The sequence below is a fragment of the Dipodomys spectabilis genome, unplaced genomic scaffold (assembly GCF_019054845.1).
Source record: "Dipodomys spectabilis isolate Male_0828 unplaced genomic scaffold, ASM1905484v1 ptg000038l, whole genome shotgun sequence".
NCBI lineage: Eukaryota > Metazoa > Chordata > Mammalia > Rodentia > Heteromyidae > Dipodomys > Dipodomys spectabilis.
Genome location: NW_024870715.1, coordinates 1541548 through 1568290, shown reverse-complemented (window position 1 = coordinate 1568290; position 26743 = coordinate 1541548). Strand labels below are relative to the sequence as shown.

Genomic DNA, 26743 nt, shown 5'->3' with positions numbered 1-26743 from the left:
TTAAAGCTATTTCTTCTTTTAAAGTAACTTTTAATGTCAAGCTTAAATGACTAGTTTTCAAATAAATAAAATATTATGAAACACAAAATTGAGGCTAGGAATATTAGCTAGATGAGGTTTCTCTAGTGTTTGTGAAGTGCTGGGTTCTATGCCTACAATGCAAATCAACAAGCATTAAACACCATTAGTCCTTGGATATGAAAAATCCTGATACTTTATAATTGTCACAATATTAATAATGTCAAAGATAGCCTGAGGCCTGTGGCTCACACCTGTATTCCTAACTACTCAGGAGACTGAGATCTGAGTATCATGGTTCAAAGCCAGTCCAATCAGAAAAGTCCCCATGAGACTCTTATCTCCAATTAACCACTGAAAAAGAAGTGGAGCTCCAAGTGGTATAGGTATGTGCCACTATTCCTGGCACAAGGTAATTTTTGCTTCTAACTTGGGGTTTTCTAAAATTTCTTCAATAAACTAGTAAGTCTCTTCTAACTGGAAATAAAAACTAATGTTATAAATAATATGTTATGTATCTTGTAGCAATGTAAAACAGTTCAGGATTTCCTTTTGCAGATGTTATATCCAGGATTTCTACATAAATCATAATATAAAACAAAGAACACTGCCATTAAGACAAATGTGTAATTTATATATTATAAAAATTGGATCGGGGGCTGGGAAGTTGGTTTAGTGGTAGAGTGCTTGCCTCGCATGCATGAGGCCTTTGGTTTGATTCCTCAGCACCACATAAGGAGAAAAAGCCGGAAGTGGTGCTGTGGCTCAAGTGGTAGAGTGCTAGCCTTGAGCTGAAGAGCTGAGGGACAGCGCCCAGGCCCAGAGTTTAGGCCCCACGACCGGACCCAAAAAAAAAAAAGAAGAAGCCCTTTAGGTTTTAGTAGTGGGAATAAGAATCACTGGCATATAAGATATCTTCATCTTAAGTAAAAATAGTACATGTCCTGTTACATAATTCATAACCTGATAAAAGACTTCTTCATTTTTCCTCTGTAGGTTCAAGCAATAAATGCTGGAATATTTTTCTTTAGGTGTACAATATGTAATAATAGTGAGATTTTTCAGAAAGAGATGTTGAAAATGGGAATTCATATTCCTGAAAAGTGAGTATCATTTAGCTTTTTGACAAAAGCAGCAAGGTATTTCTAATGTTGGATTTAATGTCTGATTATAAGTAATTGTGGGAAGGTAGCTGTTTCAAATGGGGAAATAGGAAGATTCTTCCCAGAGAGTCAGGTTTTTTAGAGAGCATAAATGTAAATGTTTTATTAGTTGATTTATTCTTTCCTAGTACCATCTTTGTTCAACTTGGGTTGATTTCAACATAGTCTTTAAAATGGTATTTATAAATTTTCTAAATGATCTGATGTTTAAGATGAGGAATTCAGAAGTAGTAATAGTAGAGCTGAAATTAAAAATTGGGCCCAGGCATAGTAGTGTAAAACTGTATTCCCAGCAGAGTAAGGTAACAGGATCTCAAGTTCAAGATCAGCCCAGACTACATAGTGACACCTTGTTTTGGGGGGTGGGGGGTGGGGGGAGGGGAAGTGAAATAATAGAACAATTGTAAGTTTAGAAAAATTCTGCTTGACCTTTGAATTTGAAAATTAACTGTAAGGCTAATTAACTGGAGATTAAAATGATGCCATAGATTTACACATTGAAGAAAATAGCTTTAAAATGACAAATTTTGTCCTTCGTAAATTACCAATCCTTTTCATGGAACATCTCAAAGTATATTTTGATTTTGTATATTGTTTTAATTTATAGAGATGCTTCCTGGGAATTAGAGGAAAATGCTTATCAAGATCTTCTTCAGCATCATGAGCGTTGTGATGTTCGAAGATGTCGTTGCAAAGAAGGACGAGAATATAATGAACCTGATAGGTATTTTAGAAAGTTGAATCATATTTAGTGGTTTCTTATTTAAACTTTTAGCTGACAAAATAGATTTTGTAGTTAATGAAACAGTCTTTCTATTAGGATGTTTAAAGTTTTAATTTCAGTTGTATATTTGTTAAATACTTATGCTTATTTAAAGAGAATTTTGCACTCAATATAGTTACTTATTTCTCGGAGCTACAAGTGGTCTATATGGTAGCTACTAGCTAGATGTGGCTATTGAGTCTAAATATGGCTATTCTAAATTGAAAAGGACCTGTATATGTGATTACAAACCAAAAATTAACTCATTAGGGTTGCATAATAAAATACAGACATACTAGGTGATTAAACAACAGAAAATTTATTTTCTCACAATTTTGGAAGCTATCAGTCTGATACCAGGGTGTTTATTAGTTATTTTTTTAAATAAGTTTTTTATTGTGAAAATACTGAACACAGAGGGGTTACAGTTACATGAGCAAGGTAATCAGTACATTTCTTATCAAGCATTGTTGCCTCCTTTGTTTTTCTCCTACCATCCCTCCCACTTTTGCAACTACATTCCCTCCCCTCCCCTGACCAAATTGTAAAGTTCGTTGTTCAACAGTGTCTTGTACATCTCATTGTACAATGGATCAACCTGTTTCCCTATTTAAACATTTTGTTTTTTCCCTTCCCCTCCCCAAATTATACCAACATCAAATTCAGTGAAAACGGGTTATACCGTGGGGGTAGAACATACAAAGCAACAAAAAAAAAATCACATGGTACCTTATAAATATGTTAGAAACAATAGCAAGCAAGAAAAAACCACTTGTGTCCCTATCTTGAGGTTCATTTCACTTAACATCATCTTATCTTTCTACTTGTCCCAGATATATACTAGCTATTGCAAGTAAGGGAAACAAACCATAGGACCTATGTTTCTTTGGGCTTGGCTTACTTCACTTAATACAATTTTTTCAAGTCAGAGACCTTTTTTTGGCTTGTAAATGATTGCCTTCTGGCAAATAAGATTATGACCCTCCCACATATCACGAGTCACACTGGGGAAACATAGAGTAGGGATAATATGAATGTGGGCCAAATATGAAGATTCGTTGTCGTGCTACATAGTACCTGATGTGGCAGAGCAAGCTCTCTGCCAGAAATACTCCTTACTCCTTATCTGAAATTAACTGAATGTTTTGTTGATAGTGGACACAGACACAGTAGTCTCTCTGTGAATATAGTTATCTCCAAATGAAAAAAATTATTTTTCTCCTTAATTTTAAGCCTTTCAAATGTGTTATATCCTTTGTGTATGTATACATGTGTATGTTGATATGAGTATACATTTTAAAAAGAGATATTTAAGAGCGGTAGTAAACTAGAGAACATAATACAGTGTCATATCTAATATGTTTTCCCTCTTTTAGTAAAAAGATATGTGGCAGAGGGTAGGATCTTTGGCAGTGATTGTGGATAGAAGTAGATTACATTAAAATCAAAACATCAGCGTATACTTTTCTTTATATCCTCAGCAAATGGGAAATAAAACGCTGTCAGTGTTGTGGTTCTAGTGGAACACATTTAGCCTGTTCCTCACTACGATCATGGGAACAAAACTGGGAATGTTTGGAATGTAGAAGTATTATCTACAATTCAGGTAATAGTTTGTAATTTTAAATAAAATCATTTCATTCAAATTTGTTAATGCTTTTACTTGCACTTCTAATTAGCTAATATTAGGATTTAAATCTGTAGGTTTCCAAAAGGCAAAAAAACATGCAGCACCCAAATCTAATAAAGTGGCAATTACTGACTGTTTGTTAGAAGAGTCATCACCTAAGTTACAAAAGCTGTCATCTGGACCTCAGCATGAAGATCTATTGAGGTGTGTATCCTGAATTTAAGAAAAAATATAAAGTCCATTTGAATAAAGTGACAGGAAAAGCCATACATAGGCTATTAGTTAATAATATAATAGCTGAGTGTTTCTCAAACCATAGGATCCATCATTTGATCACGAAGTCAATATATCTAGCCTAAAGAGACAAATAATAAGTGAGATACTAGAAATTGCAAAAGTATCAGATCAGATTGCATGTATGAAGAGGATGTAAAATCAGTTTTCCTTATATAGACTAAATTGTAATGTAAAATAAAGTATTTTATGTATTATAGATCACTTTTTTCCTTTTTTTTTTCCCTCCTTGTGGCAGCACTGAGTTGGTGGCTTGAATTTAGGCCCTCAAGTTTTCCTTTAGCTTTTTTACTCAAGGCTAGTGCTCTATCATTGAGCCACATCTCTATTTCCAACTTGTTTATTTTTTCGAATAAAAGGGCTTGAACTCAGGGCCTAGAAATTGTCCCTGAGTTTTTTAAAAAGCTCAAGGCTAGTAGTGCTCTACCACAAAACCCACTACTCCACTTCTAATACATATTATATAAACCACACTTTTTTTTTTTTTTTGGTGATTGACAATGGGAAATTCATGGAATTTACTGCCTCGGATGGCTTTAGAACCACAATCCTCAGATTTTAGCCTTCTGAGTAGCTATGATTACAGGCATGAGCCGCCAGTACACTTCCAGCTTTTTGCTGGTTAATTCTAGATGAGTCAGATTTGTTTGCCCCATTCTTAGACATCACTAGTTAAGGTTTTAGGTGTGAGCCACCAGCACCAGACTATAAATCACTTTCCAGATAATTAGTAGTATTCTGGAAAAGTTTGTACAGTATTATTTGATTATAGACTAAGAAGATTAAAATATCAAGAATACCATTTCCTTTTATGAGAAGAAAGGAGTTCTATTTAACATAAAGATGGTTTATTTTTTTGAAGTATAATCCATTTGGTTAAAAATCTCTGTCAGTGTCAGAAGTCTAATTGTCAAGCTCTTCTCTGCCCCCCCTTTTTTTTTTGTGCTAGGGCCTGGGTACTCTTCCTTAGCTTTTTTAGTCAAGACTGATGCTCTACCACTTGAGCTATAGCTACTTCTTTCTTTTTGGTAGTTGATGGAGCTAAGGTTCTCAAAACTTTCCTCAGGCTGGTATTACTTTATATTATTACACCAATTCCTGTTTCCATATATAGCAAAATAATTTTTAAAATCATTCTGTAAACTGTTCAGTTGTAGATAATGATATGAGGTTTATGTCACTTTCAAAAGAATTATGAATAGCACATTACCTACTAGGAACAAAGGGAAATAATAGTAATTAAGTATGATGAAGTACTTGCCTGTGAAAAGTAGTTTCAAGTTTAAAAACTTAGAAAATGTAAAAAAAAAATTTGTGAAAATATTTGATAATTCACTTTGTAGACAGGTAGAATATTAAGTACTTGTCAAAAACTGAAGAACTGCTGTTTCAACATGTCACATTTTTTAATGTACCTTGAAAGCTCCTAATGTTATTATTTGTTAGAAAACTAAAACTGTAAAACACCTTTTTAGCAGGCATGAGGTCCTGAATTCAAACTATCACAATAAATAAATAATAAAAGCATTCATATTTTTCTAAATATGAAGATGATGTATCAGGGAAGCTTGACTCTTTGTTCCTGGTTTAACTTACAGTCATATTCTTCTCTAGAAAAGCACCGAATCTGGCAGCTCATACCTGTTATTCTAGCTTCTTAGAAGTGTGATATCTTTGTATTGAAATAACTTCCAGGTAGCTCCTTGCCATGTGGTCGTTTGTGTCCCAGACTGGGTTTGATCACATCCCAAAGGGACTCCATCTCATAGAGTTGCTCCAGTCACCAAGGCCAGTGATGGAATTGCTGCTAAGGATTTTTAATTTAGGTTATTAAATTCCTTTTAATAACAAAAAAAGTGTGATATCTGAGAATCACAGTTTGAAACCAGGCTATAAGCAGACAAATGCAAAGATACATGTCAGTTAACCAGCTAAAAGCTGGAACTCGAGTCACAATTCAGGTAGTAGAACTCCAGCTATGAATAAAAATGCCAAGCAAAAACATGATACCCAGAGTTAAGAGTACAAGCCCCAATACTGGCACAAAAATAAATAACCTGTTATAATAACATGGAACTTTGATTTTTCTTCAACTCAGTCTAATGAGCTAGTCAGAAAAATCATAGTCCAGACCACAATAGGGCATTGTAATGTTTTAGAATGAGAAACATTTGTTTACGCTGGCTACATTTATTCCAACATGAAGAACTTGAATGTAGAAAGTGATTGTGCTAGTCCATACAAACCACCTGGATTGTTAAGACAAACATTCTAATTGTGTAGATGTGCTGTAAGTAAGGCTTAGCAATTTCCATTTCTAACCAGTTCCAAGGAGATGCTGCTGCTGGTGGTCTTGAATCACACTTTGAAAATTACTAGTCGAGACTGGAAGGTATTACATAAAGGATTAGCATACTTTTAGTCATAAGTTTGATTAAAAATACGTTATTAATGCAGCTAACTACTGGTCAAAAAGTGAGAACTGGAGTTTATGATTTAAATTTGAATCTACTAAGTTGATCAAGTTTGAGATAATCATCCACCAGTATTCTTGTCAATTATTCTATTATATAGACAGTTGTGAGGAATTCAAAATAAGGGAAATGGGGGAAGAGAAAGTGATGGAGGAGTTGAGAGTGACTGGAATACACTATAAAATGTATGGAAATGTAAGATGTAATAATGAAATCCCTCCCTATATAACTAATGTGCACTTAAAAAAAAAAGGCAGATAATTGCCCCACAAAAAATATTAGCAAGTTTAACTTCAACTTCAGCTCTTGTTCCTAACCCTTAAAAGAATTAGCTGGGCTAGGTGATGGTGCCTCACACCTGTAATCCTTTTCTCAGGAGGCTGAGATCTGAGGATCATGGTTCAAAGCCAGCCTGGGCAGAAATCCATGAGACTCTTATCTCCAGTTAAGCACCATAAAACCAGAAGAGATGCTGTGGCTCAAGTGGTAGAGCGCTTACCTTAAAAGCTGAAGAGGTGAGGGTTCAAGCCCCACGACCAACCAAAAAAAAAAATTATTTGAAGTGCATAGTTGTTCACAACTGCAGTGTTTGCTGATTAGGAGGCTATGAAATCAGGAAGTGCAGCTTTCAAGTCTAGCTTAATCAAAAAGTTGGACAACCCTGGCTGTGGTGGTATGTACTTGTCATCTCAGCTACAACAGAAAGTATAAATTTGCCAGCCCAGGCAAACCTATTTCAGAAAGAACCAGAGTCAAAAGGAATGGACATATGACTTGAGTATAGGCCCTGATTTTCAACCTCAGTACCACCAAGAAGATAAAGACATAGATAATTAAATGAATCTGTTTTTGTCCCAGTAACAGCCATTCTTTTTAGGTAAGAGTTGGGAAGGAATTTCTTTTTGATTATTTTTCTCTTGTCTGTAATAATTGCTGTTTCTCATTAAGTACTTTAAAATAATGCACTCTATATTTAAATTCATGTTTTATAGGCAAGGAAGCAAGTTTAGAAGGGATATTTCAACAATATTGATAGAGTTAGGATTTCAAATTAAAAAAAAAACTGAAAAATTATATATCAACAAAGCCAATATCTGGAATAGTGCCATAGATGAATTCAAAAACTTTAATCCTTCATACACAATTGAAGTATCCTATGTTAATGAAAATGATGGTTTTGGAAAAGAATGCCTTGGATCAAAGCAAGAATTTCTGAGTCTCTTAATGCACCACCTGGCAAACTCATCATTGTTTGAAGGGTCTTTGTCAAAGAACTTGTCTCTAAATTCTCAAGGTAATTATTTTTTTAATTGTACATACTGAAGCATGTATAGCATACATGGCATGTATAGAAACAAAAATAGCTTGTTAGGATTAATATTAACTGTGCTAAATATATAATTTACGCTGTTAATAAATAACTGACAATCAAAGGAAAGAGGGATAAGAAATGATATTTTCCAAAATGTTTTATGATAAAACATTAAATAACTTATGTCAATATGCTTGAAATAATTTCACAGTTAAGTAAACATTTGCTTAAATTATATTCACTTAAATTTCATTTGAACAGAGCAAGCTATATGGAATGGATGATGATTTGTACTCTTTTTGTTCATGTATTTGGATTTGTACTTCGTGTATTTACAATGGTTTTAGATTAAAACGGGTGTCTGTGCCACATGTAACATTTTAATGTATTCCCTAACATGCTCTGTAACAATTATGTCCATACTTTTCTGATGTAACTATTGGTAAGTATTTACTTTGATTAAAATAAGCACTTCAACACAGAGTTGCTACTTCTAGAATTTGTAGGAGATTCTCAGATCACCATTTCTATAACAGAAAATTTGAAAAAGTTAAAAAAAAAACAAGCTTGTTTAATCAATTCAAATTCCTTTTTTTTTGTTTTTGTTTTTTCTCTAGAACATGTTCACCAGTACCTTTTTTTTTTTTTTTGGTGCCCATACTGGGGCTTGAACACAGGGTCTCATGCTCTCATTTGGCTGTTTCAGTAAAGGCCAGTACACCCAACACTTGAGCTACAGCTCAGCATTCTCACTTTTGGCTGGCTAATTGGCGATAAGAGTCTCAGACTTATCTCCTGGGCTGGGTTTGAACTGGAATTCTCAGATCTCAGTTTCTTGAGTAGCTAGGATTATAGGCATGAGCCATCAGCATCCATCCAGTATCATTTTTACAATATTTATAGGCACAACTTTAGTTCTAAATTGCCTTTTAAGAAAAACTTTCAAATGATTGGTAATGTTAAGTCACCTTTGACACAGTAGAGACTGCATAAATTTAGACATAAAATCTGAATTCAAATTTATAAACATCTGCTTCAATATATATTATATATTTATATATTTATTTAGATAGTCAAGATTTCTGGTTGTGCAAAATGTAATGGTTATTTTTAAAGAAAATTTTAATAAGTTAAAACATTGTGTAATTAATAAGTGGTTTTGAACAGTTAATGAACTGTCTTTTTTCATCCATAAAAGTTGACAAAACATTTTAAATATAGTTTAAGAATATTAAAGTTGTGAGGGTAATTATAACATGCTATTGGGAGTAAAACTGCCTTATTTAGAAGGTAATTGAATGGTATAAGTCTAGAATTTTAGAAATGTTTGTATCCTTTGACCTACTAATACCATATCTAGGAAACTATCATCATCAAAACAAATATATAAACAAAAGTACATAAATAGATACTGCTCTGTGACATGACAGATATAGTAACATATCTACTACAGTTGAAAATGCCATTTAACTAAGTTAGCTAGTAATTGGGAAGTGATTTGCATTAAAATACATTTCTAAATTAGTCTTTAAGTATTCACTAACTGAAGATTTGAGTAATTTTGAGCACTGTAAAAAATTGAAGTATATGTGAAAAATGGCAGAGATAAAACTATATTTTTATATACAAACAAACACATTAAAAACTTTAAGGTTATTATACTAAGATTATAGATGCTTAATTTATCCCAAAGATTTTCTGTATTACATTTTCTCCATAATACATTACTGTTATTGCATTACTATTAGAAATTTTTCATTTTAAATAATTGAAGTTTCATAAATGTATTTTCATCTATATTTGCAGCTTTGGAAGAGAATCTTTACTATGAAGCTGGCAAAATCCTTGCCATTTCTTTGGTTCATGGTGGTCCTTCACCGGGTTTCTTTTCTAAGACCTTATTTAATTGCCTTGTTTATGGACCAGAAAATACCGAACCAGTTTTGGAAGATGTTTCAGACTTCGATGTGGCACAAATTATAATCAGGGTAAGAAACATAGCTATTCATTAAAATGTTGACTACATTTAAATGTATCATTTATATGACTGACTTTCAGCAATAAACAGTACCACTCTGAAATAGGTGTTGTCAACATAATTTTACCTTTTATGTTTAAACGTATTTATGTTTACAAGCTGTATTCGAAACATGATTAAAAACACATTGGTGCCACATGCTGGTAGCTATTGCCTGTAATCCTACCTATTTGGGGGCTGAGATCTGAAGATAGAGGTTTGAAACCACCCTGTGCAGGAAAGTCTGTAACACTCATCTCCAGTTAACAACCAAAAAAAATCAGAAGTGGAGCTGTGGTTTAAATGGTGGAGTGCTAGCCTTGAGCAAAATTAAAAAAGCTCGGGGACAGTGCTCAGGCACAGGACCAGCACATACAAAACACAAACACACAAAACAAAAACAGGCCTAGGAAGTTGGCTTGGTGGTAGAGTACTTGCCTCATTTGCATGAAGCCCTGGGTTCGATTCCTCAGCATCACATAAGCAGAAGAAAAGCCAGAAGTGGCGCTGTGGCTCAAGTGATAGGGCGCTGCTAGTCTTGAGCTGAAGAGTTGAGGGACAGCGCCCAGGCCCAGAGTTCAGCCCCCACGACCATACAAAAAAACAAGAAAACCACATTGCCAGGCACTGGTGACTCAAGCCTGTAATCCTAGAAACTCAGGAGGCTGAGATCTGAGAATCACTGTTCAAAGCCAGCCGGGGCAGGAAAGTCTGTGAGACTCTTACCTCCAAAAAAAAACACTAAAAAACCAGAAGTGGCACTTTGGCTCAAGCAGTAGAGCGCTCGCCTTGAGCTGAAGAGTGCAGGGACAGGTCCCAAGCCCAGACTTCAAGCCCCATGACTAACCAAAAAAAAAAATTGAAAAAATAAAACATCAGATAAGCAAAATAAACAGATTAACTGGTTTTGTTGACATGGGACTTGATACTCATAGCCAGACCATTTTTTTAATCCCTTCAATTCATACTGATTAATACACCATTCTCTCTTTTTTTGTGTGTATGTGCTCATCCTTGGCTTGACCTCAGGGCCTGGGCCATGGTCCCTGAGCCTCTTTGTGCTCAAGGCTAGTGCTCTACTACTTGAGCTTCACTTCTGGTTTTTCTGGTGGTTAATTGCAGATAAGAGTCTCACATTTCCTGCCCAGGCTGGCTTTGAACTGCAGTTCTCAGATCTCAGCCTCCTGAGCAGCTTAGGATTACAGGCTTTAGCCACTGGTGTCTTGGCATATCATTCTCCTTTTAGAGGGCATTTACTTGCTACATTTTCACATTCCTTTATTAAGCTTTTATAAGTTTAGATTAGTTTTACAATGGGCATTTCACTGTTGAATTCCCACACGTTTACACTATATTGCAGTTATACTCACCCTCTTGATCAGTCTGCCCTCTTCAGTCCCAAAACCAGTCTTTAAAAAAAAGTAATTATCAGCTGGATAGATCAGCATGCCACATTTAATGTTGCTAAAGCTAATACATAATGTGACTTGACACTTAACATTTGTGGCGAAAAAGGCCAAGACTAGATTATTTGATACATTGCCAGAGACAATATGAAACATTCCTCATTGCATGCTAGAAAAATGATGACTTGTACTTTCTTCTAGGTAGTGTGTCTGAAGAATAATAAATACTGGGCTCACGAGTTAGAATATAAGGGAGAGATAAAGACAGTTTGGAAACAAGTGGGGAGATGAATGTCAATGTTCTTGCATAAAAGTAGTTACTGTTGATTGAGCATTTACAGTTGGCTCTATGCAATACTCAAATGCATTTGTCATGTCACCTTAAGAGATGATATTGCCGTCATTATTTAGAAGCTGTCTGAGGCAATGGAAGCTATTTAACATTTCTTAACTTCCTTCATACTTAAGTATATTCTTTCCATTGTCTCAACAATAAGCAATATAGTTTCATGGCTAAAAGCATAGGTTTAGAAGTGAGATTGTGGTTTTCATTTGGACTAAGATTGTTCATTTTAAAATTATAATTTCTTCGTAGACTGACATTATATAAAGTTTCACTGTATAATCTTGGCCAATATAAAACTCATTCATCCTCCCTTTGCTGGGATTACAAGTATGTGCCACCATACCCAGGCTAAAATCATGACTTAAATTGACCCTTAGAGTTTTTCCTTTTAACAAAAGAAAAAAATGTATTTTAACTTGACCAATGTCCCTAGTTCTTTTTTGCTTTGATTTTTTTTTTTGTTTTTTGTATTTCGTGCCAGCCCTTGGGCTTGAACTCAGGGTCTAAGAAGGAGGGTTTTTGTGTTGTTTTGTTTTCTGTCAAAGCTAGCACTCTACCACTGTCTTCTTGGAATGTACACGCTAGTAAATGTAAGCTAGCTACACAAGAATTAAAGAATAGATTTAAATGATAGTTGGGTTTATAGAGTTTAGGCTGTTTCACAAATAACCATAGGTAGTGGCTCAAAAATGTCAGATGTTGGGCTGGGAAAGTGGCTCAGTAGTAGAGTGCTTGCACCACATAAGGAGAAAAAAGCTGGAAGTGGCACTGTGGCTCAAGTGGTAGGACGACGCTAGCCTTGAGCTGAAGAGCTGAGGAACAGCACCCATGCCTAGAGTTTAGCCCCCACAACCACCACCACCAGCAACAAAATGCGTGATTTTTTTTTCCCCTCTAAAATAGGTTATTTGTAGTAAAGATTGGCAAGTTTTGGCCTGTAGGCTATCTGAGTTCACTTGCTGTTTTTGTAAATAATTTCATTTCAACACAACTACATTTGTTTAGTCTCTGTTTTCACACTTAAGTGGCACAGTTTATTACAACATATGCCAAGTGATTGACAGCCTAAGATATTCTATTCCTCTACTTAAATAACCCATTTTTTAAAGATACAAATCATAAAACAAATTGTGTAATCACTCAGAATTTTGTTTTCAACTTTGCTTTTACATAAGAAAGTAGAGATCAGGAAAGACTGACCCTGTTTTAACTCATTGTTTTGGACAGATTTTAGTGATAAGGCTAAATTTAGTTACTGGAAATGTTTGTTGTGTTTTAAGTGTATAAGGCAATTTAAGGGTATAAGGCAATATCTATTCAACAATGTCAGACCGTTAGTTTGACATAATGTACAAGTAACATCTTTGACTGAATATTACAGAATATTTGTTGAACTAGATTTATTCTAGAAAATATTTCCTGGTAGACTTTGACCCTACCCTGATACTTTCCAAAAGTAAATATAAGATAATACGTCCTTTGATATTTAAAGATCATTCACGAGTAAAAAAGTATGTATATTTTCTGTTATAGATAAATACTGCAGCAGATATAACTGACTTAAACTCAGTAATAAATGAATGCTATAACTACCTAGATGTTATTGGATGTCTAAGACATGTAACAACATTAAATGATAAATATATGTTGGCAAAAGATGTACTTGTCTACCAAGTAATTAAGAGAGTCCAAATACCCTTTGAAAGGTAAGCTGTTTACTTTTACATACTTAAAGTGTTTAATTATCTTATGATGTAGGGGATTTACTTGGTAATAAATGTAAATGTTGTTAGAAAAAGTTGAAATGCTATTTTAAATTACTTTAACGTGAACCTCTCAAGGATGATTATTATTTTGGTCATTCTGTACAGAGCTACAGAAACAGAATCCTTAGATAGATGAAATAGTTTCATTTTATATTTTTCTACGTAAAAATGATTTTAAGAACTCTTACAAATGAGCTAACTGTTCCATTTCCATTTATTTAGTACCTATTTATTGTATACATTATCTGCTGGGTAACATAGATCCATTCTTTGATAAACAAGATAGTTCTGATTTTCACTCTTCTTTAGTTTTATAATACTAGTCTCCAATTTTTTGTTGGAATACTTGTAAAAGAAGTTTACAACTTACATAGTCTCTTTTAAATGCCCCTTTTTTGTACTGAGGTGTTTGAACTCGGGGACTTAGGTTTGCTAGTCAATTGCTGTATCACTTGAACCACATGCCCCTAGCTTTTCCTTTTTTTTTTTTCCATTAATAATGGAAAATAGCAAACCATAGCCTAAGACTTAGATCTAATACCCATATGTGGCTGAGCTTTTTCATCTTATTCACCTGTACTTTCCTTGTAGACTCCAGTTTTATTTCAAAACCAGATAAGATATCATCTCAAAACAGTTAGGTATCAAACATGGCACTCATTAGCTCATAGCTACTCAGGAGACTGGGTGAGGATTTGTAGTTGGAAGCCAGCCCAGGTAGTAGTAAAGTTTATGAGACTCTTATCTCCAATAAAACCAACCAAAAAGTTGGAAGTGGTTCTGTGCTTCAAGTTGTAGAGCAGTAGCCCTAAGCAAAAGGAACTCAGGGACAGTGGCAAAGCCCTAGAACAAGGACGAAAGAAACGAATTGAGAAATTAATAAAGAAAAGAAGGATGGGGAAAGGAGGCGCAGAGGAAGGAAGGAAGAAAAGGAAAAAGAAAAAAATCAGTATTACCCCATAGATTTAGATCTATTCAATAGGTATTTAAACTATTACTATTATTATCCTGGTTTAAATTTCTGTTCCCTTAATTTTGACTCTAGTGTAAGCCTCCTCTATGATTCCTTTGAGTTCTTTTAATATCTTTGATAGCTTTTTTGCTATATGATGTAACACAAAATGTTTTATACTTATTTTATAATTCTAGCTTGAGGAACTTTTAATGGAAAATTGTATTAAAAACCATAGCCCTGATTCTATAGATGCTTATTTTTGCCAGTCTTTCTTGTAGATTAAAACTAGATACCACAGGTTTTTGTTGCTGTTTGCTTTTGTTATACTTTTTAAGATGAAACAGGAACTTACACAAATACCTGTCATTCACATTCAATACTGTCTGATTTTTACTTTTTTTCTTTTATCATATATTATTGAGAATCCTAGTTCTCAAGGACAGTGGGGAATTAGAGTATAAGTAATAATTACTTGTTTGATTCAGCCCACTTTTTTTTCTTCTTTTTTTTTGTGTGGTGATAGTGGTGGTACTGAAGTTTTAACTGAGGAGCACTTGAGACCACAACCACCATTACTGAAACTTAAATTGTATTTCTTTTTTGTCTATATTTGTATTATATTGTGCTATTAAGTCAAATTGGAATAGTAATTATCTGAGTATTAATTTTTTTTGGGGGGGTCTGGTCATGGGGCCTGAACTCTGGGCCTGTGGGCTGTCCCTCAGCTCTTCAGCTCAAGGCTAGCGCTCTACCGCTTGAGCCACAGCGCCACTTCCGGCTTTTTTCTTTTTGCTTATATGGTCCTGAGGAATCGAACCCAGGGCCTCAGGCATGCAAGGCAAGCACTCTACCACTGAGCCACCTTCCCAGCCCATGAGTAGTTGTACTATAAATTCAGTACATACTTTTTTTAGTTTAGTGATTTTTTTATTAAAACTTGTTTTAAAATTATACTAAGTATTACGTGGTTCCAAAGTCAAAACATATTGAAAGCAAAAACTTTATTAAAACTTGTTTTAAAATTATACAAAGTATTACATAGTTCCAAAGGAAAAACATTGAAAGTACTTAGCTTGATGATAGTTTTCATCCCTATCACACCCACCTTCTATCCCTTTATAAAGTAATGTTGGGCATTTTGAATGGTTTCTCCTGCTGCTAAGGCAGCAGATAAGTATGTGTGTATATACTTGTGTTTTGTTACATGAATAGTAAGAATGGCAGTCTTTTCTACTTTGTGTGTGTGTGTGTGTGTGCGCGCGCACGCGTGCGCGCGTGTGTGTGTGTGCATGCGTGCATGTGCAGATAATGTGTATTTGTATTTTGTTAGGTAAATGGTAAGATGGAATTCACTCATTGCTATTTTGAGGGGTATGAGTGTGTCAGTGTGTAAGCGCTAGTCATAGGGCTTGAGCTCAAGGCTTGTGTGCTATTCTTGAGCTTATTTGCTCAAGGGTAGTGCTGTACTACTTGAGCCACAATCTCCTAATTGGAGCTGTCTTATAGACTTTCTTGCCTGGCCTGGCTTGGAACTACAGTTCTCAGATTTCAGTCTCCTGAGTAGCTAGGATTATAGATCTTAAGTTTTTAATAGGCAGACAATTTTGACAGAAATTTACTTAACAAGTAAGCAGAATGTGAAAGGTAAAAGTATAGTGAGAAGTGCAAGTGTTGGAAACCATGTTAAGAAGCTTGGACTTTGTTTCATAAACAGGGTCTGTTCTTTGGAATTTGTTTCCTGGCTGCCATAAAAAAACCTATCACAAACTGAATGGCTTAAAACAATAAAAATTTATTCTCTTTCAGTTTTGGACATTAGAAGTTCAAAATCAAGGTGTTAGAGTACTTGTTCTTCATAATTAAGGAGGGAGTTCACTCTTAGTCTCTTCTGGTATGAGGCCAACTACCTTATGGATTCATTCTTCTGGTCTCTGGCTTTTGTATCAACATTGCCTTGTCTCTTTGTATTGCAGTTTGGACCAGCTCCTGTAATCTTACTTCATCTCAAGATCTTTTACCCTTAATTGTAATCAAATAACAAATTTTGGTTTACAATTTCTAAAGAATCAGTTATCGAGGGTCTCCATTTGGATGAATAGCAGTATCAGGTTTTATTTCTGGCACATCTCTGTGGCTACAGCATGGAAACCATAGTTTCCAGGGATTGTAGCAAAGGAACAAATGTACATGAGCAGATAGATTTCTGGAAATGAAAATATACAAGATTTGCTAAGGAGCAAGAAGGACAATTTAATGATGATTTTCAGATTTAGTTATAAGCCATTTTTGTTACCCTTGTCTCAATATTTGGTAGTATAGTGTGTATCTGTAGAATTTCTTAAAAGAACACACTTCTCAATACTATCGTACTTGGATTTGGGTTTCAACATAATTTTGAGGTTGCTCAAAAACATTTAAATCATACCCACCTCTTTGGATTATATTGGGCAGGAGTCAATAAAAAGAGGAAATAAATTGATACAGCAGATTATTTTAGGAGACTAGGGACTCTATAGAAAGTCAATCTGATCCGAAAAAATGATACATCCTATTCCTTGACTATTAATGAGTGTACATTTTAAAATACTGTATTTCTTTTGTTAAACATGTTTTGGGTTTTTTTTTAATGCTGATTTTGGGCTTGAACTCAGGGCCTGGGCACTGTTCCTGAACTTTTATGCTCAAGGCTAGCACTCTACCATTTGAGCCACAGCTTTTTAGTTGTTAATTAGAGAAAAGAGTCTTGTGGACTTTCCTGCCCAGGCTAGCTTTAAAACTTGATCCTTAGATCTCAGCCTCTAGAGCTGCTAGGATTACAAGTGTGAGACATCAGTGTCTGGCTGCTGCTTAAGCTTTCCTAATGTATTATTGGATCTTTTAGGAAAACCATAGGAGTAATATAAATGAGGTGAATTTGACCAGATTATATGGAAGTTCTAAATACCATACTGAAGCCCCCTTGTACAGTTTATGCTAATAATTCTAAAAGCCACATATAGTGATGCATACCTGTAATCCTACACATTTGGAAGGCAGAGATGGAAGCATTGCAATTTGAGGCTAGTCCAGGCAAAAGTTTGTGAGACCCATATCTCAAACCAATAAAAAAAGACTAGAGGGGGAGATAATGCATATGGTATGGTAAATAAGAGGATGACAATCCAAGCCAAGCATAAAGGCAAGAACCTATTCATAAAATAATAAAAGCAAAATAGCCTCACTCAAGTGTTGTGTTTACTCTTAAGCTCAAGGCCCATGTGCAAAATACCAATAATGTTATAAAAGAAAGTAAAATTTTTGCATGCATAAGGAGTTAAACCAGGTGCTGTCTACTCATACCTATAATTCCAGTTATTCAGGAGACTTGAGATTTAAGTAATGTGTCTGCCAGGTCAGAGAAGTCTGAGAGTCTTATCTCCAATCAACCAGGAAAAAGCTGGAAGTAGAGTTGTGGTTCAAGGTCTGGAGCTTAAACCTTCAACAAAAAAAAAGCCTAGCAAGAGTGCAAATCCCTGACTTTAAGCCCCAATACTTGCACACAAAAAAAGAAAAAGAAGATAGTTCATTTATTTAAATTTTCCTCCTTTTTTTTCTTTGCTAATTTTTTAAAGCAATACCTAAGTACAAAAAAATTTTTTTGGTGGTAGTAGGGTTTGAATTCATGTGCATGCTAGGCAGGTACCTATCACTTGATGTATGTATCCAGCCCTGAATCTCAAATTGCTATGTGATTAAGATTTATATCATCCCTTTGCTTTTGAATTTCTGTGTAAGTTCTTTCAAAATTAATAGCTTTGAAGTACAAGATGCTTAAGATAGTTACTTTTTTCTCTTAATAAAATAGTTAACAGGGCTGGGAAGGTGGCTCAGTGGTACAGTGCTTGCCTCACATGTATGAGGCCCTGAGTTTGATTCCTCAGCACCATATAAACAGAAAAAGCCGCAAGTGTTGCTATGATAGAGCACTAGCCTTGAGAGCTGAAGAGCTGAGCGACAGTGCCCAGGCCCAGAGTTCAAGCCCCACAACTGACACAAAAAAAAATTTCACGGGGGCTGGGAAGGTGGCTCAGTGGTAGACTGCTTGCCTTGCATGCATGAGGCCCTGGGTTCGATTCCTCAGCACCACATAAGCAGAAAAAAGCCAGAAGTGGTGCTGTGGCTCAAGTGGTAGAGTGCTAGCCTTGAGCTGAAGAGCTGAGGGACAGCACCCAGGCCCAGAGTTCAAGGCCCATGACTGGCAAAAAAAAAAAAAAAAAAAAAAATTTCACAACCATAATTCCAAACATAGCCACATAAATTACTCATTTTATATGAATACTTGCTCTGAACTTGAAAGCATTCATACATAGCATATCCATGGTTTTTTCTCATCTGAATGAGAATTTTTTAATTTTTTTGCCAAATGTTTTACACAATTCTAAGTATGTTAGCTGCAAATGTCAATTCTCTAATAATGTTAATACCAAATACACAGGTTTGAATGTTGGCTCATTGTTTGTTTTGTTTTGTTTTTTGGGTTTTTTTTCCTCAAGTTTTAAGCAGGGTCTGAAAACTCTTGGTGTTTTGGAAAAAATTCAGACTTACCCAGAAGCATTTTATGACATCCTTTGTCATAAACCTGAGACTCTTTCTGCAAAAGTCCTTAGTGATCTTTTTGAAATGCACACATTGCCTGATGTACAAACTTCGGGGTATTGGAAGAATTATTTACAGAATATTGAGGGTATGTAGATATAGTTTCATTTAACTATCTCAGAATATTTGTTTTAGTATATATATTTGTTTTGCCTCCTGCTATTAATAGGTTTTAAATTTGCTATCTACAGAGGAAATTTATTCAAAAACACATTTAAGGGCTGAATTTGAAGTGAGGAGAAAAAATTACTGAGTAAATTATATTTTGCACTTTGATTTTTCTAGACAATCTGAAATGAAAGGCATTTTTTAACATTTTAAATATATGGATGCTAGAGCATATATCAGTGTTAAAACTAATCTATATTGCTCTTTATTTTTTCTTTATCATTGACTAGGGTTATGCCAATGATATTTATTTACCCAGCATTAACAATGTAAGTTATTGCATTTGTAGTCAAGAGAAAGTTTTTAACTTTTAGTTGAAGTTTTATTTTAATTTTGTCTTTGCATTTGTTAAACTAGTAACTAGTAATGCTATTGAGGAGGTCAAATGTATAGTGAACGGTTGGACTAAATGATTTTAATTCCTTCTACTTAAATTCTTTTGGGGAGTAAAGGAGAAATGGGGTTTGAACTCACAGCGCTTTGTGCTTACTAAGCAGATATTCTACCACTTGAGTCCTAACTACAGCCCAGCTTCATTTATTAAATGAACTGTTGGCCTGTTATTGTTACTTAGTGTACTTAGTGTTTTAGTTTTACCTGAGATGAATGTTGAAGCCTGTGATAATAGCAATATGTAACATAGATTTATTTTTCTTTTTTTCTTTCACCTGTAAACTTTTCAGAAGGTAAATCTGCAACAACAATGGAAGACATTCTTATTTTTGCAACTGGTTGCAATTCTGTTCCACCTTCTGGATTCAAACCCACTCCTTCAATTGAGTATCTACATACAGATTTTCCTGTTGGAAACAAGTGTAATAACTGTTTAGTTCTTCCAATCACCAAAACATATAAAGAGTTTGAAGAAAGTATGGACTTCACCATAAGAAACACTATAAAACTAGAAAAGGAAGAATATTCTCACTACGTTGAACATTAGAATGTTTCTTGGAACAAAGGGAGGCTTCTTTATAAGCTGCTATTGTTTTTTGTTTCTATTAATCATCCTATTGAACAAATTCATCAGCGCCTCTGGCCCAATAAAATTTATGATATTAACATTAAAAATTGTTTTGGCCAATCAAACCAATAGTTTAATTAAGTCATTCTTTTGTCTAGTTAAGTCATTCTCAGAATTTGTGGTATTTTTCTATTAATCCACATGCTTCATAGGTATCAATATAAATACTTTTAAAATGGTTGTACAGACTTTATTCAGGTATAGTTGCATGGTATATACTCACTATTTTTTAAAATTAGGATTACATAATTGAGGCCAAGATTTTTCTTATTTTATGCAGGTTTCAAATTATTCCTTATTTTAAAGCATTAAATAGAAATTGTAGTTGGCTAAATTTTGTCATATAGATCAGAGGCATATATTCCAGGGTATGCATTATGTGTATACTTTTCTAGGATGCACTAGATTAATTGCAAACATATTTTTAGAATTCTAATTTATATTAAAATGACTAATACTGCAATTACACTATGCCTAATGCAAAGTATTATATAAAAAGCAGAATTGCACAAGTAGTTCTGGAATCTATGGAAATTCTATAGGCTAGAAAACTTCTGAAGTGCTTACAGTGTGATTGAAAAATACCTTTTAAAAGTGTATTTTCATTAAAGCCTCAGTTTTAATCAGGATTTCCCCCCACATCCTATATGTGTTATGTAATATGTCTAATCCATGATCATTTTAAGTATCTGAATGAAGTCTCTGGATTGTTGTGAAAGACTTTGCTATCTGATATTTATTATTATCAAGACCGATATATGACAGATAAGTTGATTCCATAGCATTATAGAGTTACCTTCTTTGGTCTTGGAAGGTAGCTCTTTTTGTGTCAACAGTATGTAAAATAAATACTAATAGAATGGGAAAACCCCTTTAATTTCATTACACAGATAAGTGTTTCTATGTATTATTCTATAAACTCTTACATTTTCTTTAAGGTGTTTGTTTGGCTTGGCTTGTTTGTTTCTGACTATGTAGCCCTGGACAGCCTCAAACTCAAAATCCTCCTGTCTCCACCTCCCTAATACTGGTATTATAAGTGTACACCACCATTGCCTGGCAATGTTTTGTTTTTAAATATATTAGTGCTACTGATAGTAACAAGAAATCATGTAATAAAATAATGTGAAGATAAACAGTAACAGTCATTGATCCCATATTTGCACTCTGACAGAATAAAACATTAAGAGTATCTAATGTCCTTGACCTGTTACTAGATATAAATGCGGTAAAAACCCTCAGTTTTCTACTAAAGTAACCATTATGATATATAAACCTTTAAGGGAGTTAGTATGTTTTAACCATATTTTTCTCGATAAATAAAGCAGGAGTTAGTAATTGCTCATACACATCCTCTCCAAGAAACATTCTTATCGATGTATTTAATGAACAATAAGGAGCTTGATTTGATGTAGATAATTTAACACCAAAGGAAAACTGAAATACAAATATTAGTGTAATTTTCTGTTACTTTTTAAGTTATATTAGGCCTGTCAAATTTTTACTTTAACTTGAAGCATTGAGCAATATTAAGGCATGTATTTGTCTTGCAAAATTGTTGCATTGTCAAAAATGTATTGGAAAATTGGACATTTAATTTCATGACCTACCTAATTTTTCTAAAATTTTAACACATTAAATCAAAACAATCCTAAAAACCTAATTAAAGTTGTTTCTTGGTTATAGTTTAAATTTATCCTATACTAGTAATTAAAGGTAATACAGTGCTTGCATACTTTATTGGGTTTGCAGTGGATGTGGGAAGCAATATGCTTGGTTAACCACAAAAACTATTTCAGCAACCTAGTGGTAAAGAAAGTATAAGTATTAATTTATAATGTCTGGCTCCTAAAGTGAATCAAATACTCATATTTCAAACTTTTCTGTTTTAAAGTTCTATTAGTATCATCTTTAATTTGATCTTTATAGCAAGGGCATATTGGAGAAATCCATTGCTTATTTTCTGCAGTGTTTCTGTGTCAAGTTGCCTGTATTTTAGATTTTCTTTATCCATTTTATAGTACAACTCAATGAATTTTTAAAATAATTATGCTATAAATTTTAATAAATTTTATATGTATTTCTTAAGATTTCAGTTGTCTGAATGCTATGCATCTTACACTTGTATTCTTGTTCTCAGTATTGAGGAAAATAATTGAATAAATATCTACTGTTAAGATTTTTAGCTATGTATGCATTGTTTTCAGTTTTTAACTGTTCTCAATATGAAAACTTAAGGCCTTTTTAAATGGAATTTATTTATTTATTTGCTAGTCCTGGGGTTTGAACTCAGGGCCTGGACACTGTCCCTGAGCTGATTTTTCTCAAGCCACTTGAGCCAGCACCACTTGTGGCTTTTTTTGTTTATGTGGTACTGAGGAACTGAACCCAAGGCTTCATGCATGCTAGGCAAGCACTCTACCACTAAGCCACATTCCCAATTCCCTTATAGTCTTTTATAGAGTACTATTCTTGTACCAAATCACATTGTTTTAGTATTTAACTTGAAATTATTTTATTGTGAAGTAGCTTATGATTTTATACTTTGTAATTTTATTTCTATATTGTGAAGGAACACATTTATTGGGGATAAGTAAAAAACACAAGTAAAAAGTATTGATCACTAGCATAAGAATACACTTTGACTTCTATGTATTTATAAATTTTCCTTGCAATTAAACAGAAGCTACTGGGACTTCTGCACACAATGCTAAAATGCTAAGGGAAGTATTGTAGTTGTTTTCTCAGTAATACTGCCTTTAGCTTTCACTTCTGAGAAACTGACCAGAACATGGTTATATAGTGATTCTATGTATAGTGTTTTACTTTTTACTTTTAAGTCTTTGTGTTTATGCTACAATAAAGCATAGACTACTTAAAATGATAACACTTCTTGACAGTATATTATACCTGTAGTTTGGGAAAATTTGGATTCCTTGCAAAGAGGCCCAACTTTGAAATTCTGATTTGGACCCTTTCTCAATTTTCAAACATATTCCTGTAACTTCCCCAATGTATGTATACCAAGCGATATGCTAGGTGACAATTTATATGCCAGTCCAGTTTTTCCATCTTTCAAAAGATTCAATTAAAAAGCATGAAGACTTCGTGAATTTTTATACAAAATACTGTGAATTACTTGTAATAATCTTAGAATTAGGATTTCGCATGATTAATATTTTTGGTACTTCCATTTAAATTTTTTGTAATGTCTGCATTTTCCATCATGTATGCACTAATGTACATTCTCACCAGGAGTGGCACAGCTCCTTATATTTCTGAGACGCATGAAGGAAAATGAACATATGGACAATAACGAAAAAGATGATCTTTTTTAATAGGTGTGTGTGCACACGTTTGTATCTGCCTTACCCCTTTTATTAACCTACATTAAAGGGTTTAATTCTGACATTTTCATTTGTACACGTAAATAAAAACTCATGCCGCCCGGGGAAACACGAGGAAGCTGACATCCTTAGGACTGAACCACTTAGGAGCGCTATAACTGACCCCGCTAACGGAGGAGTCTCGCCCCAGTTTCTCACTGCTACATCATGCTTGGTCCCAAGCCTCAGTTTAGCGTGGGAAAACCCGGTAAATGGAGCGCCCGCCCAGCGGGGGAAACGGGGCGGGGCGGGGCCGGGCCAGCCGCTGGGCTCGTGACCCCGCCCCTTCGGGCTCTGCTTCCGGGGCGGGAAGGTCGGCCACGTCATCTTCGGGCTCCCGTCGCCAGCCTGGCGCTGCATGGTGAGGGGCAAGATGGCGGCCGCAGCCAGCATTCGAGAGAGGCAGACAGGTACTGGTTTATTTCTTAGCAGTTCAGTGCCCGAGCTGCGACTTCTCTTCCCTCGGCTTGATGCTTTCTATCGTGGTGCTGTGCTGTTAGGAGACTGACTTTTCGGAGTTTAATCTGGTCCCCTAGAACATCAAGAACCCCTCTCTGAGTTTGTAGGGACACGGCCTCTCGCTTGAAGTGGAAGTGTCCTTGGTTACACCGCTTGCTTCCCAACCACTACTAACTGCTGGGCCGCTTGCTTCCGACCCACACTGCTTGCTACCGTTACCCCTCATTACTGGGCTTCGGCGCACTGCTTGCTACCGAGCCACACAGGGCCTCGGGAAGCCTTCAAGGCCAGGGCTGGCAGCTGGTATTTTCTTTGCTCTGTAGTCGCAGATTGTGTGCATGGTTTACCTCTCCCGAATTTGTTTTGTTTTTCATTAACTTTTTCACAAAGCGGCTTATGTTGTGCTGCCTCTCTCCCTTAGACTATAATTTGGGGGGGAAACTTGAAGGAAAATGCCTAGCAAAAAATTTATTCTTTAGCCTGCCGGAACGGATTGGAGAATAGCAACACGTAATAGCTTACCCGTTTCATGTGACAGATTTGTTTTTACAGTAGTGTAAAAGTTTTATCTTCGGTTGAACACTCTTATTTAGCTTGCATTTGTGAGAGAAATGTAGCAAAGACACAGTTGTACTTTTTTTCTCATCTTTTTAAAATGTTACCTTATTTGTGAACAAGTGACGACAATTAATTGTATACATATCAACTACAAACTAATAGGTTATACCTGGTAACTATGCTGGTCTTGAAGATTGCGAGGTTATTCTCAGGAGATAATAGACACAAGACATCCAAAAAAAATGTTTATACTTTGAAATTTTGTCTCCTGAAATTATCCTCTTTTGCATAAAAAAAGTAGTTAGTGTGACCTACAAAGAATTTGGCTTATATCAATTCCTTTATTTCAAAAAGAAAAAAGGTAAGACATCAATCTAGGAATGATATCCAAAACAATGAATTCTTTTTCTTTTCTTTCTTTCTTTCTTTCTTTCTTTCTTTCTTTCTTTCTTTCTTTCTTTCTTTCTTTCTTTCTTTCTTTCTTTCTTTCTTTCTTTCTTTCTTTCTCTTTTTCTCTCTTTCTCTCTTTCTCTCTTCCTCTCTTCCTTTCTTCCTCTCTTCCTCCCTCCCTCCCTCCCCCCCTCTCTCTTTCTCTTCCTTTCTCTCACACCTGTACTGAGGCTTGAAGGCAGAACCTGCCTTAGCTTGTTTTTTCACTCAAGGCTGGATTTCTACCACTTGAGCTACAGTTGTTTCTGGCTTTTCATTGGTCAATTGGAGATAAGACTGTCCTCCCTACCCAGGCTGCTTTTGAACTGGGAACCTCAGGTCTCAGCCTCCTGAGTAGCTAGGATTACAAGCATGAGCCATGGACACCCCATGTTCTGCATTTGTTAATAGATAATTTAGTAAAACACTGTCACATAAAGCCAAGGGAAAATAAATAAGAGGAAAACCTACATAAGATTTGGGGAGACTGCTTGACATTCCTTTTATTTGTAAACAAATATAGACCCCTCTTGTGATAGCAGTACACTTACAATAGCTTAATAAAGCAAAATGAATTAGCTCATTTTTACTTACTGAATGCTGGTGTATCAGTGTAAAAGGAGCTTTTCAGGGTTAAATTTGTATTAGAGTAAAAGATGCAGAAACTTTGTAGAACATTAAAACCTAACATTAGAGGTTTTCCCCCTATAGAAATAGATCTTAATATGTCAAGATTTCACATTATTATTAGATAATCTCACCTTACATCTTTGTAGTCCCTGTTATTCTCACTTTATTTGGATATGCCAGGGATTCTCCAACCTCAGAATCTATTTTTCTCTTCTTTCTGGAATCCTCTTTCAAAGGTAACTGCAAGGCTTACTCCCTCACATCAGTCATTTCTTTCAGCTTTTATTCAAATGTTCTTTAGGAGATTTCTCTGATTTCCATTTAAAATTATGCATCATCACCTTTTCTTCCTCCTAGTCACATTTTTCTTCATTTCAGTTGTCATGTTTTCATATACCACGTGTTTTTATTTTGTTAACTGCCTTAGTTAGAACGAAAATTCATTGAAGCAAGGTGATATTTCATTCCTTTTGTTTTTTTCAGTGCTAGATCCCTAATTCCTACAACAGTGCCAGACACTTGGTAAGCATTCACCAAGCATTGATTGAGTGAATGAGTGGATAATAAAAATCAATGACAACATTTACGAAGGGAAGAAAATATTCTGAGTTAACTGTGAAATTACCTTACCCAAGCTTTGACTATGGATAGTATGTTTAGAACCAATAAAAGAAAACTATAATTTCAGTTAAAAGCAGTGACTTGACCTTGAAGGGTTCATGATAGTAGAATTACATTCTTATATACTTTGAACATAGGCCATATTCTTCAATAGCACACCTATAGTAGTATCAAAAGATCCGAACAAGTTAGCTAGTGATGGCTCAGTTGGACCACGTCTCCTGTATTGGGCTGAGAATACAAATGTGAATTTATCTGCTGGGATTGGCTTCTTTTAATTAACTAAGGCCTAACCATGAAGAATACTAAACACCTGAGAATCGAGTGGTCTCCCATGAGACAGATTTTCTCTCTTCGGGGGCACAAATGCCAGAGTAGTGATATTATTGCCTGGGTTTGGCAGGAAGAGTTTTACTAAAAGCACACTAAGTATGAATCCTGGAACCACCTGTGTGCCTCTTGTATTTCAGTTTTAAGTACTAAATTTTCCTTTTGTTTATATTTTATATAATATACTATCTGAGTCTTTGAGGTAGTCATATGCTCTTGTTAATATATTATGTTGGATGGACATTAGATGCTAACATTTTACAAATTAAGTTAATATATACACATAGATATACAAATGCAGTTAGCCTCTGTTTATGGGTTGTGTACTCATGGCTCCAACCAGCCATAAATCAAAAATATTG

The 26743-nt window shown here is 34.9% G+C and overlaps 2 protein-coding genes across 7 annotated transcripts in view; both read left to right on the top strand.

The window, feature by feature from the left end:
• The window catches only part of G2e3 (G2/M-phase specific E3 ubiquitin protein ligase), a 44245-nt gene extending 22092 nt beyond the window's left edge, over positions 1 to 22153 (top strand). For 2 of the 3 annotated variants that reach the window (XM_042677404.1, XM_042677405.1), the window contains exons 8-16: positions 1015 to 1121; positions 1789 to 1905; positions 3426 to 3550; positions 3634 to 3778; positions 7335 to 7636; positions 9461 to 9642; positions 12957 to 13129; positions 18677 to 18867; positions 19631 to 22153. In XM_042677404.1, coding sequence (XP_042533338.1) covers positions 1015 to 1121; positions 1789 to 1905; positions 3426 to 3550; positions 3634 to 3778; positions 7335 to 7636; positions 9461 to 9642; positions 12957 to 13129; positions 18677 to 18867; positions 19631 to 19887 — 1599 coding nt within the window. In that variant the 3' untranslated portion in view covers positions 19888 to 22153. The remainder of the gene's footprint in view (positions 1 to 1014; positions 1122 to 1788; positions 1906 to 3425; positions 3551 to 3633; positions 3779 to 7334; positions 7637 to 9460; positions 9643 to 12956; positions 13130 to 18676; positions 18868 to 19630) is intronic. The other variant, XM_042677406.1, reaches the window with a different exon arrangement.
• Positions 22154 to 23644: 1491 nt separating this feature from the next.
• Scfd1 (sec1 family domain containing 1) overlaps positions 23645 to 26743 on the top strand; it is a 97852-nt gene continuing 94753 nt past the window's right edge. For 2 of the 4 annotated variants that reach the window (XR_006147123.1, XM_042677391.1), the window contains exon 1: positions 23669 to 23764. Coding sequence is in view for 2 of the 4 variants with exons in the window: in XM_042677391.1 (XP_042533325.1) it covers positions 23713 to 23764 (52 nt within the window). In the remaining 2 variants the exon portion in view is untranslated. Of the gene's footprint in view, positions 23765 to 26743 lie in introns of all 4 variants that reach the window. The other 2 variants (XM_042677392.1, XM_042677393.1) reach the window with 2 other exon arrangements.